General features: G+C 39.6%; 1 protein-coding gene across 1 annotated transcript in view; it reads right to left on the bottom strand.

Annotated features, from left to right (window-relative positions):
* Positions 1-12,735, bottom strand: part of PTPRO (protein tyrosine phosphatase receptor type O) — a 198,760-nt gene that overhangs the window by 94,572 nt on the left and 91,453 nt on the right. Inside the window, exon 2 of the mRNA XM_090275111.1 lies at positions 1,103-1,376. Within this exon, the coding sequence (XP_090131237.1) occupies positions 1,103-1,376 (274 nt within the window). The remainder of the gene's footprint in view (positions 1-1,102; positions 1,377-12,735) is intronic.

Raw genomic sequence — 12,735 nt, 5'->3', positions numbered from 1 at the left:
GCCAGTATATTACCAGGCAAGTTCTTCCTTTAATTTAACTAGGTCTTACACTTGTTCATTATATCTATAAACATTGAAGGTCTTGGGTCTGTGCCTTTCCTAAGTTTTAGGACTCAAAACAGATCTTGGGACTCTGGCAAGAGAAACTGCAATTAATTTTTTATAGACATGGTTTAAAAGTATGTTCTCTAGCTTGATTCTGAGTTCTTGCTTATTGGTGTTTTTCTCCTTTCTCTCAATAGAAAATATCCTTAGGTCCTTTCTCTTCACTGTTGACAGAATGATCACATAAGCTGCTGAAAAATTTGAACTGAAGAACAATGAGAAAAAAGAACTTTGTTGAGCCATTAAATTGTTCTAGCGATAAACTCTACCATATTATAGATAACAGTTTTTCTTCCACACCTCAACATATACAGTAGAATTGCATCTTACTTTGAGATTAGGTATTAAAGTCAGAGTAAAGTGAGCATCACATATAGTTAAAACCAGTCCTAAAAAATTCCTAATATCAGCATTAACTCTTTAAGACATGGACAACTGAAGATTAAATGTCAAATTTTTTTTTTTTGCAGTTTTCTTGGGTGTTGGATGCCAAGGCTCTTATGAGGATGTGGAGAATAGTGGTGATAAACAGTGGTATCTTTTTCTCTCTCAGCTGAAAATGTAAAACAGAATTTGAGCAGGCTAAATATGAGTATGAATTCATGTCTCAAAACTTAACCTGCTTAATATGAGAATATGTGTTATGGCAAAAATAGCTTAATGATGATAATCCTATGAAGTAAGAGAAAATTACACGGTTCAATCATGAACCTAAAATTGTCATTCAGTCTTAAAACACCTCATTCATTAAGATTCACTTCCTTTTAGTTTTAAACATTTCAAACAAAACATAATAGCAAAATGTTATTAAACTTCAGCAAGGAGCTATATTAATATAAAGCAGAACTTTAAATGTATGCGACCTGACTTCAAGGAGAATTTATGTCACTTGACTTCACTTGATCTTGCCATTTGGGGCTCATTTCTCTTAATTAGGACTTCACAAGAATACACGCAAATAAGAAACACAAAGGACAGTATTACACATGATGCTTACTTGTTAACACAGTGATTGATCTGGATGGCTTGGTAACCACATGTCCATTTACCACTACCAGAGTGATTATATAATAAAGGCCATGGTAATTGGCCTTGAAGATAACAGGAGGAGGCAAAGTGCTGTTGAATTGCTCAAATTCGAAGAAGTAATTTTTTGATTCACCAGTTATCTTCACAACATACACAGATGATGGACTCATGACATCTGAAGCTTCTAAAGAGACAACGATGCTATTATCATCTTGAACAGTTACATGGAATGTTGTGGCATTCTGTTTAAGAAAAGAGAAAACATGAAAATGGAAGTCAAATTCAGGTAATTAGCAATAAAATTATACTGAGATAATTTTTCCAGAACTAATGTCATGGTAAGCATTACTTTGTAAAACAGAGTTACAATGTACACAAGGAGAGGCAGAAAGAGAGATTAACTCTTATGTCTCATGATTTTCACAGGGTTTTTCTTTGAGGATTCTTCTTCATAGAGAATCTCCTTCCAGTTCAAGGTTGTGTCATGTAATAAACACAAAATAACCATCATGGAAATGAGTAAATAATAAAAGAATGAGTGAAAATCATCTTGGCATTCAACTTCCAGAGAAGCCCTTGTTTTCAGCTCTGCTGGAGAAGCTATATGGTTTGAAGAAGCACTCTGTTTTACTTCGGAGGGAGAAGTGCTGTGGTAGCCCTACAAAGAATTCTAGAAGGCTGTTTCAAGACACTTGTTTCCTCCCTCGTTCCTCACCTGCCAGCTCTGAAAAAAATAAAAGCCAGCACTGAGAAACTTGTGATAACCCTCCTCATTAATGGTTAGCCAGCCTTAATAATAGAAACTAAGATAGTCTTAGAAGAAGGGACCGGATTGAGGATCCACAGCAGATATTGGGAAAGTCAGCAGTTAGCAGGCTGAAAACTTAGCTCCAGGTCCCCAGGTAAGTGTTTATGGACAGTGTTTGAAAAAGCATTTGTGTAGTTGGTTTAAATATTTCTTCCTAATTTTTTCCCACGCTCCACAGGCAAAATCAGTCTTTCTGCTCTCTGGTCTCATGCAAGACTCATATACTTTGTACCATTTGCTGCTTTGTTTTTAATTTATCTTCTAGGTATGCAGTAGCCTAGATAAGTGATTTCATGACTCCGACCTCAGATTTCTCTTCTATGAAAGTGGGACGGAAAAATTGCTGAAACTTGCTAAGGACTTACAAGGATCCAGATACTAAACTGGGCAGTCTATAAACACAATTATCTCATTTAACATTCAAATGACCTCATGAGATGGTATTATTATTTTCTTTTTTTAATTTTTAAATTATTTTTATTGTATATTTTCTATTTACCCCCTTATGTTCCCTCTCCCTTCCACAATCAGCACATGGTTGTCCATGTCCATGAGTGCTTTTTCTTTTCTGCTTGATTTGTCCACCCCCTGACCTCCTGCCCCATAGGTGTCAGCCTGCTCTCTATCTATGAGTCTGTTTCTATTTTGCTTGTTAGTTCAGTTTGTTCATTAGAGTCTACATATGACTGAAATCATATAGTACTTCTCTTTTTCTGACTGGCTTATTTCACTTAGCATAGTTCTCAAAGTCTATCCATGCTGTCTCAAAGGGTAAAACTTCCTTTTTTTCTTTTCTCTTAACAGAAATTCTTTTTTTTTTTTTTTTAATTTTGGTTTTTCAGTTACAGTTGTCCCCTTTCCCCCTAATTTCTCTCCCCCAAACTTCCTTTTTTATGGCCAAGTAGTATTCTAATGTATATATGTACCATAATCAGAGAAGGAAAACTCTGACTCCAAAAAACCTCCGCTGCCTTGCGGCATACCTCTTCAGGGGAAAGGCTAAGGGAGTAAACCCCGACAGAAAATCCGGAGCCGGAGTCCCTAAGGCGGTTCGACGTTGTAGTCAACACCGGCAACTCCTGCGGCGCACCTGAAGCCAAGCTGTATTGACTCCGTCTTTCCCTTGGACCCTTCAGCTGCGAAGAGAGGGGGGGTCTGCTGCATGGGCAACAGCAGACCCTCCATATCACCCTGCCCAGGCTCTGTAGCTTCAGCTCCACTGGAGAGGACACTCCAGCGTCATCGCAAGATGTTGATTCAACATGGGAGGAGACAGATACCGTGTCACTCCCGAGTCGGACTGCACAACCATTCTCGGCGGTGCAGATAGACTCTGAAGAAGCTACACCATCGTCTCTCGAGACGGACGGCTGCCGACGACGATATGTACCATAGCTGTTTTATTCACTAATCTACTGATGGACACTGAGATGTTATTATTATTTTCAACCTCAGTTTGTAGTTGAGAAAACTGAGGCTCAGAAAGATTAAGTCATTTGCCCAAGGTCACATAGCTTGTTCAGGCTCTTAACCACTAATCTACAAATCAAAACTGAGCTCCATATTTGTCTTCCCTTTTCAACTTATTTTACTAATACTGAGTTTGACACACAATTTACAACTGACAAGTGTTTATTAAATGAATGAAAAAAATTGCTGATTGCATTAATTATGTGTGGGTATTTGCCTCTTAGAATTAATCTACTTATTGATTTTGGTACCACAGATGTTGTCAGCAGGCAAATCAAGCAGGACTTTTAAAGGCTATCTCACCATCAACAGTTCAACGCTGTGTTAACATTTACTAGACTTAATTGTGTTTGTGCTATTCTAAGCACACTAGACCCTAAGTCCTCTAGGGCAGGGACTGTATCTTATTTCTATGTGCATAGCCAGTTCAAGGACCAATGCCTGACATATGCCAGGTGCTTTGTGACCTGGGTAATTCTTAACATCTAAAAATATCCCTTTATCAAGATGGTCTCATCCTCAGACACATGGGTAGGTTTCTAATGTTGAGTTCTGTACTTGTGGAAGGACATGACCTCTGGTTGACCTGAGAGCTGGACCTTGGCAATTGGAAGCTTCCAACACCCTCCTCTGTCCTTGGAATGTGTCTTCAACTTGTCTTTCTAGTCCCCAGAAGCTGCCCCAAGGTTAAAGCATTGAGATAGAAATGGGATGTGAAGACCATCTTGATGGTATCCACTCATGTCTGACCCCAGTGAAGGTCTCTTGTGTTTGTGATTGGACCTCATTAAGACTCTATGTAAACATTTAAGATTTGGCAGGCTGTGCGAAGATCTACTCCTCTTGTGCCACCTAAGACAAGTTTCATAAACAAGCTTATGACATCTGTCACTTACCAATTGGGAGTGGACTGCCTTTCTTCCATCTCTCCCTGTTGTCCTTTATAAAGGCTGGTTTCCGTTACCCCTGGAAGGTTCCTGGCCAGTTTGCAAGCCAAGAGTAGTGCTCTTGGGACCAAACATAAAATGTGACCCTTTCTATACAGTTATGCACTGTATGATGATGTTTTGAACAACAACAGACCACATATGTGATGGTGGTCCCGCAGGATTATAATATAACAGAAAAACTCCTATAGCCTAATGTGGGCTATAATTATGATCTTGTAGCCTTTGTAATATTGTATTTTGCAATGCATTACTCATATGTTTGTGGTGATGCTGGTGTACACAGACCTACTACCGCACTGCCAGTTGTATAAAAGCATAGCACATAATACTTGATAATGATAATAAACAACTATGTTACAAATAAATGTATGTACCATACTATACATTTTATCAGTATTTTAGAGTGTATTCTTTCCATTTATAAAAAGAGTGTGCTGTGTACTGTCAGCGGCAGCCTCACACACTGTGCTTGACTTAATCTTGTATTGTTTTGTACAGTATCACGCTGTGCAGGCTTGTGGGTCAGCAAGGCTATACCACACAGCCTAGGCGTGTCATGGGCTAGACCATCAAGGATTGTATGAGGGCACTCTATGGTGTTTGAACAGCAACAAAATTGCCTAATGACATTTATTTCTCTGAACGTATCCGGGTCGTTAAGTGGTGCATTACTCTATTGTCAGTGGCCCAGAAGGAACTGTGGGGCTAAACCAAGGGCTAAATATGCAATGGCATTGAAGTTTGGGTTTTATTCATTATTTATCATAGGAGCTGATGCACTAACTCAGAAAACAATAGGTTTACAAACATCCTACTCATATGTATTAAGAATTTTTCACTCTGTGTTTTAACAGCCCATTTACGAAAGTGCTATGATGATGAAAAGAATAAATTCAATTTTGTAAAGTGTTTAAAAATATATGTCTTTCATGTCATGATGCTTCATAAATAGTGGATCTTCCAGAGAAAGGAGTTAATCTTTCAAAGTCTAAGAACATCTTTAGGGATGATTGTATCAGGCATGAAAATAAGCGCTGGCCATGTGCTCCCAGGTTGCTAAACATAAATCAGGGCGGGCTAATCAGACTCAGTCGGTGTGACTAATAAGAAGAAAGCAATAAGCCCAGTGAGATCTAGGCAGTGGGCCTGAAAGAAATGTCAGCATGCTATTTCTTCGGTCCTCTGTGCTTCAGCCATTCCTAGAATCTATATTCAGGAGAAAATTCTAAATATACGCTACAGGCATGTAACCTCTGCTGAGAAGGAAACCAAGAAGGGAGGGCTAAAAGGAACAGCAATGGATCTGACAAACTAGGCAAGACCAACACTGACATACTTGCTGGATAGAAAAATATTTAAAACTTTTTTGTCTGAAATGGGATAATATTATTGCGTGACTCTGCAATAAAAGTATTTTCACTAAAATTTCCTTTGCATAACAAACTTTAATATAGAAATTTTCCCAGTCCAGCATCCTTTTTTCACACTTGAGAGAACAGTGGTGCAAACTAAGGTAGAACAAGGTCTGGGATCCATGCGTCCTTATGACTGTTGGTTTGATTCCTGAGCTAGAGGTTAGCTGCTTGGGGTGGTGAGAAGGGCCTGGGTACTTGGCTGCAGCAAGGATATGGGAGCCCAGGAACCTGTTACCTGTTCCATAGCCAGTCCCGGAGGCTCCCGAATATACCGGAGGCAGCACTAATGAGGAGAAAAATGCAGGATGAGTCCCTAGGGTGTGGGACAAAGAAGAGGAGTGGCCACAGATACATACAGAAATACACACAGTCAGAAATCCGAGGAAGTCCTCCAACATTCTGACAAATGGAGCAACTATTATCTATTGATTCCTTAATCTGGAACAATCTTCAGAATTAACAATCTTCAGAAGTACGTGTTACTTCCCCATTTTACTCAGAGAGGTTAAATAATTTGCTTAAGAGCACAGCACTAAACTTGGCATCAGCAAGCCTGAGTTTCCATTCCTTTTCCATATGCTATTACCTGAGGGAGATTGCAGAAGCCCAAGGACCTCTTAACTTCATCTTCTTAATTAAGAAATAGCGGTAATTCCTATAACCATGGGATTTTTGTAAAGATTAAGTGGCCTTTATAAAATGATAACAGTGTGAACTCAATACTTATTAGGTGTATTGTGTTTTAGTCAAAGGTTATTGTGTTTTAGTAGCCCTGGCTGGTTTGGCTCAGTGGATTGAGCGTCGGCCTGCGAGCTAAGTGTCGCTGGTTCGATCTTCCAGTCAGGGCACATCAGAGAAGGAAAACTCTGACTCCAAAAAACCTCCGCTGCCTTGCGGCATACCTCTTCAGGGGAAAGGCTAAGGGAGTAAACCCCGACAGAAAATCCGGAGCCGGAGTCCCTAAGGCGGTTTGACGTTGTAGTCAACACCGGCAACTCCTGCGGCGCACCTGAAGCCAAGCTGTATTGACTCCGTCTTTCCCTTGGACCCTTCAGCTGCGAAGAGAGGGGGGGTCTGCTGCATGGGCAACAGCAGACCCTCCATATCACCCTGCCCAGGCTCTGTAGCTTCAGCTCCACTGGAGAGGACACTCCAGCGTCATTGCAAGATGTCGATTCAACACGGGAGGAGACAGATACCGTGTCACTCACGAGTCGGACTGCACAGCCATTCTCGGCGGTGCAGATAGACTCTTAAGAAGCTACACCATCGTCTCTCGAGACGGACGGCTGCCTCCAATTGTGTTTTAGTTAAATCTCGAATCACTCAATGAAATTTTAATTATAGAGGTTCTATAAACTTTCATTTACCTAACTTCAAAACGATATAAACTTCTGTAATTATGTTCCCTGGATATTTTGTTCACACAATATTGGAGAGCTATCCATTTGTTAATTCATAACAAACAGACGTTAGCTAAGTGTCAGCTTGGCGTCAGGTATCATGATGTCTGAGTGTTGACAGGCAGATGAGTAAGACAGGTCTCTTGGACACCAGGAGCTCAGGCTCTAGTAAGAAAGGCACATTCAAAGGATAATTATAAGTGTTCTTAGCTACAGGCTTTGAAAAACTGTCTGGTTGATACCTGCTTTGTCTGCCTGTCTGGAATCCCTTCTAAGATTGAAGCCTCTTCTTTTGAAGCCCTGCTTCTTTCCTACTCTGAAGCCAATAAGGGGTCCTAATGGGGGTGCTAGTTATGGTACCCCACTCCCATGTCAGTTCAAGAGGCACCCTGACTCGGTCTGGGTGAAACATTGTACCCAGTCCCCTCTCCATGAAGATAGAGACAGGGATGCGCCTGCAGACCATGCCGATCAGCTGGAATGCTTGCTCTTAAGTGTTATGACTGAAATGAGTGGGAAGGAGTTGTGTCCTCTAGTGTCAAGTACGTGTGGACACAAAGCTGGAGAAGTCAGTGTCTGTAATTTCTGCCTCATGAAGACTGCTGCTTTGGGGAGAAGTCCTGGTCTCAAACATCCTAAGGCCCAGGCACTGTGCTGTGTGGACTCATGAATGAATAAATCTCATTTCATGGTTTCAGTTTTTAAAGCTGGACTTCCAAAATTCATCAGCCAAAGGTGCTGGTCAGTACAAGAGAATTTTTCAATGCAGTAAACATAACGAGAAAGAAGCAATTAATTCTCTTTCTGCACATGGGTGTGATGGAAGGCTTCAGAGTGGAAGTAATGCTCAGGTGTTTCCCAGGGGGCAACGGTCAAAAAAAATCATCTGGAGAAGGGGGGAAGAGACCCCATAGTCCACTGGAGTGGCTGGATAGTGGTAGGATGCTCAGGGGAGTGGGCTGATAGCCCCACCCAAGATGTGCCTAGTCAAGGAATTTGGATATTATTTAGGACAAAAGAAGTTATGAAAGTTTCAATGCAGAAAAGTGACATGATTAGATAGGTCACAGTTTAAGAAGATGAATATAGTTAAGAGTATAGACCAGTATAGTTAGAAATTGGCGGACTGGTCCCATCGAAGGCCAGTAAACAGTAAGGAGGCTTTCGCAAGAGTTCAGGGAAGACATGATGAGAACTGGAGCAAGTGCTGGCTGCCCCAAATCTGCCTGTGTGACATGCCTCTAGGACATTATCAGTGCTCCAGTTGGCAGCCCAATCAATTATTAGACTTATTAGAGGGCATTTTAGAGGGTACACTGAGAAAATTCTGCTGTGCTAAGGTTACCACATAAGAAGTAATGGGATGCTCAATTCTTTCAAATAGTAATATTAACAATGTCCGGTGCTTACATAGCACTTATGGATAGCCATGATCCTCTGCAGATGTTATGTAATTCATCAGCCTCCTGTCTAGCTCCCAGGAAACCTTTTCAGCAAGATATTCGTTCTTTTCATTTCCTTCAGGAAGATCCAAGTCCCAGAGCTGCCCTGACACTTTCTAAGAATTATTCACAACTTTCTTTCAAAACTTGTCAGAGCAGAATCTGAATGTTGGTCTCCAAGGCTAGGATTGGCTCCCCCAATCTTCCATTATTTATGCAACCACTCTTCAGATATGTTTTGAGGAATAGCTGTGTGTCAGGAACTTTGCAGGACAATGGGGATGCACTTTATTTGGGAGTAAAGAGAAAGGCAGGTCTAATGCGCCTTTGTCCTTCCTAGAATTGTGTCTGATCAATAATAATAGCAACGATGATAATAAGGACGATGATGACAACATAATAAGGACCATTAACTTATGCCATGTTTATTATATGCTGCCAGGAACTGCTCTGAACCTCATCCACCAGGCCCTTGCTCAATAAATATATTCATAATCTCCTGTGTAACACCAGACTTCTTTATATGTGTCCTAAATGTATCTTCTCAGGAGATTATGTCAGTTCTCTCTCCTTGTCTCAGTCCACATGCGTGCAGCTCTGCCTTTCATGTTTGACATGCTCAGATACATTCATTCCTGTCTTTACGAATTCATAATGCAGAACCCTCATTTCTTATGCCTCTCATTTGGTAAAGGAGCCCAAACTCAAATGTCAGGCAGGTAATATAAGTGTGAGAAGCAGTCAAGTATAGGCAGATTGAATGATGGAATAGTTAGAAAACAGGAGGATATCTGTATTGTCTAAAAGCATCATAAAAGAGCACAATTACAACAAAATAAAGCTTTACTGGCCAAAGAAAAATACATTACAGGCCAGTCTCAGCCTATAGGCTGTCACATAACAACTCTTGAATTTGTTGCATTGTCATTTCCCTGATCAAAGAGCTCAACTTAGGACCTTCAGCTTCTGATCCTACTCTGTTGTTCTGCTCAGCTAGAGTGCAGAATAATAAGTAAATTCTGCTACCTGTTAGGCATTATTTTAAAATAAATACAAATGATGTTTCCTTACCAAGTTGCCATATGTGTGTGTGATATATCTATATCTATATATCTCTATCTATCTATCTATTTATCAATCTATCTATATGTAGTAATTATTTTTAGATTTCCAGTATGGACTTGGGGTGTAAGTTCTTCAGAACCCTTAATTTTGAAGATTAAACAAAACGTGCTTGAGGAAAGAACTTAACTTAGCATTTTTAATTGGAAAGGGACTGTTGCAATAAAGATATATGCCAATATATTATGTGATATGTAAGATAATAATATTAACTATTAACATTTCATATTTTCCAAAGCACTTTCAAATACATTTTCTTACTTGATCTTAAGAACAACACAAACAAAGGAACTAAATAGAACAAAGAGCAGAATAGCAGTCAATAGGGGGGAGGGGAGAGGGAGAGAAGGGGGATAAGTAAGGGAAGGGTTTAATTAAAGAGCCTGTATGAAAGACTCATGGACATGGACAACGGGGAGGGATATGATTGTGGGAGAGGGGGTGGGTTGGGTGGGGGAGAGAAATTGGGGGAAAAGGGGACAACTGTAATTGAAAAACCAAAATAAAAAAATTAAAAAAAAACCAAAACATCCTGTTAAGTTATTATCTCACTTCACAGATAAAAACACTGAGGTGCAAAGAAATCAAATGGGTTTCTCAAGGCTTCTCTATTATAATGTGGAGGAGCTGGCACTCAAGGCAATTCTTTAACTACACATTTTATGACTCTTTTAGACTACAGTCCTCAGTCTGTAGGATCCTGGAGCCAAGATGATTTGCCAAATGCTACCTTTCATATCTGTACTTAACTGATGGTGAGCTCCTTCAGCACAAACCATGACTTATCCCTCTAGAATATGATTGATAGATGCTCAAAAAAGGTGATATTGTAAAAAAGGCAATTTTAGAGATAAAAAGAAATCTGTGAGATAGCCTAACCTGGGTTCAAACCCCACTTAAGAGATAGTCTGTCATTGTAGTTCCTTGTACCTCAGCTGCTTGAGATAAATTATGGAAATACTAAAACCTATTATGACAAGGTTTTAAAATGAATAAAGAAGATTATATGTGTGTATACTTCCTATCCCAACAGCTTATATCTAGTAGATCCTCCAAAAACAATAGCTAATTTTGCTACAAAACGTATGGTCTATGGTTTCTCATTGATTTTCTTTGGAACATGTACATTTTAGAAGTTGGATCTTTTCAGGTCACTAATTCTATGATTCATATATTGTTCAATAGTCATTCTTACTTTCATCCTATTTATTCAAAATCAGTATTACCCCCTTTTTGTGGCATTATAAACAAGAGAAGCCAGTATTTCTTTTTCTGTTATGCCTGAGTCTGACAGCTTAACTTGACCTGTTTGACTAAAGGTTACTATAGTAACAGTGTTTCTGTGCTGAGAAGTTTAGGGACCTGTGATGCTGTGCCTTGCTGATGATTGACTTGAGAGGAGGTGCGTCCACCATCTAGAAAACCACAAAATACATTTGTTCTCCACAGTTTAATGATCTGGCAAATTCTAAAATTACACAACATTTTTCTGGCTTAATGTGTTATGAAAAATAAGGGTTCCTGACAGGTTAATTGTGTCTGTGAAACAAGTATTATTTTCATAAAATGAAGCACTGACAAACATAATTTTGCCTAAATTTTTAAATTCTCCATCTTCTTTTCTATCCTTTTCCATATTTATGGTTTTACCTTGGAAAAATGCTTGTAAAAATGTAGCTGTCTGACTTACTGAAAGATACTGTGAAAGATGAGAGTGCTAATTATTTATTTTAGAACGGATGAGTTCAGTCAAATCTCCCCACAGGCATGAAGTAGCTCTCCAACTGTGACAGCAGTTAATTAAATGCTGATGATAGCTAACAAAGAGTGCAGTCTACTTACCAAACATGTAGTTCACACCATATCTGGGTATGTCCCTTGTGACCTTTTGTAAGCACTATGTTTTAACTGCCCTCCTTGTTGAGTTGTTAACATCGTCGACAGCAACACTGTCAGAACTTTAGAGCTAATAGCTTCTTGTGTCTGCTACCATTACTGGGATTTATGGTTTTCCTAGAAGGCTGACCCCTCCATGCCAGATAAATCAAAGCCCAGATGTTAAGGAAGGTGAATTGCAATACTTTACATACATGCTTTGCTCCATGTTTACCTTAAAACCCAGTTCTTAAAAACTCAATGCCTCCTGTATGCCTGGTGCTAAGGATATGATGGTTAAGAGAAAAAAAAAATTGGTCCCTGTCCCAGTGGTGTTGGTGGTCTACAAGAAAAGAGAAGAAAGATACCACTTTAAATAATTAAGTAATTACGAGTGAAAAAGCATTGTTAAGAAGTGCATGCTGACAATAGAAGACCTAATGGGAAGATCTAACCTAGAGGAAGTAAGAGTCTATATACAGGTAAGTACAGGCTACAGTAAGAGCTGGTCTGGTGATGAACTGGAGGAAGGACAGGATCTTTGAAGAACAGTGTATATGAAGACCCGGGGGGGCTAGAGAAAGCATAATGCATTTGAGAAACCAGAATAACATCAGAGTGGCCAATAGTGGAGGTGAGATCATGGGATACTTTGTAGGTCCTTCTGAAAAAGTTGCAGCTTATTGTTAAAATTTGAAAGTATAAGCTATGGGAGGTCACTTACAGGTTATTAAGTTGGGGGTGATGAATTGATCAGATTTGCATTCTGTAATAGAAAAAAAAAAGTTATTACATTTACTGCTGACTCCAAAGTCCTTACTGGAGAGAACTTCTGATGAAAAAATAGATGATAATGAACCGATTGGGATATATGTAGACACTGACAGTGTGAGCAGATGGATCTAGGCAAAACAAACAAACAAACCAAACAGCCATATTACTATGCACATTTCAAAGAGAAAAATGCTTTATTCCAGCAAGTAAGAGGAAGAGATAAAAGGGAGGAGGCTAGAAAAAACATAGAAAGGAGAGCCAGCAAGATGGTGTGAAGCTGGGATATGGAAGGAACAATCAGCTAAAGGAAATATCCAGATGGTGAGGAGGTCAAAGAACATT

The sequence above is a fragment of the Furipterus horrens genome, unplaced genomic scaffold (genome assembly GCF_987537825.1).
Source record: "Furipterus horrens unplaced genomic scaffold, mFurHor1.1.pri manual_scaffold_4, whole genome shotgun sequence".
Lineage (NCBI taxonomy): Eukaryota > Metazoa > Chordata > Mammalia > Chiroptera > Furipteridae > Furipterus > Furipterus horrens.
This window is presented reverse-complemented; position numbering and strand designations above follow the sequence as displayed.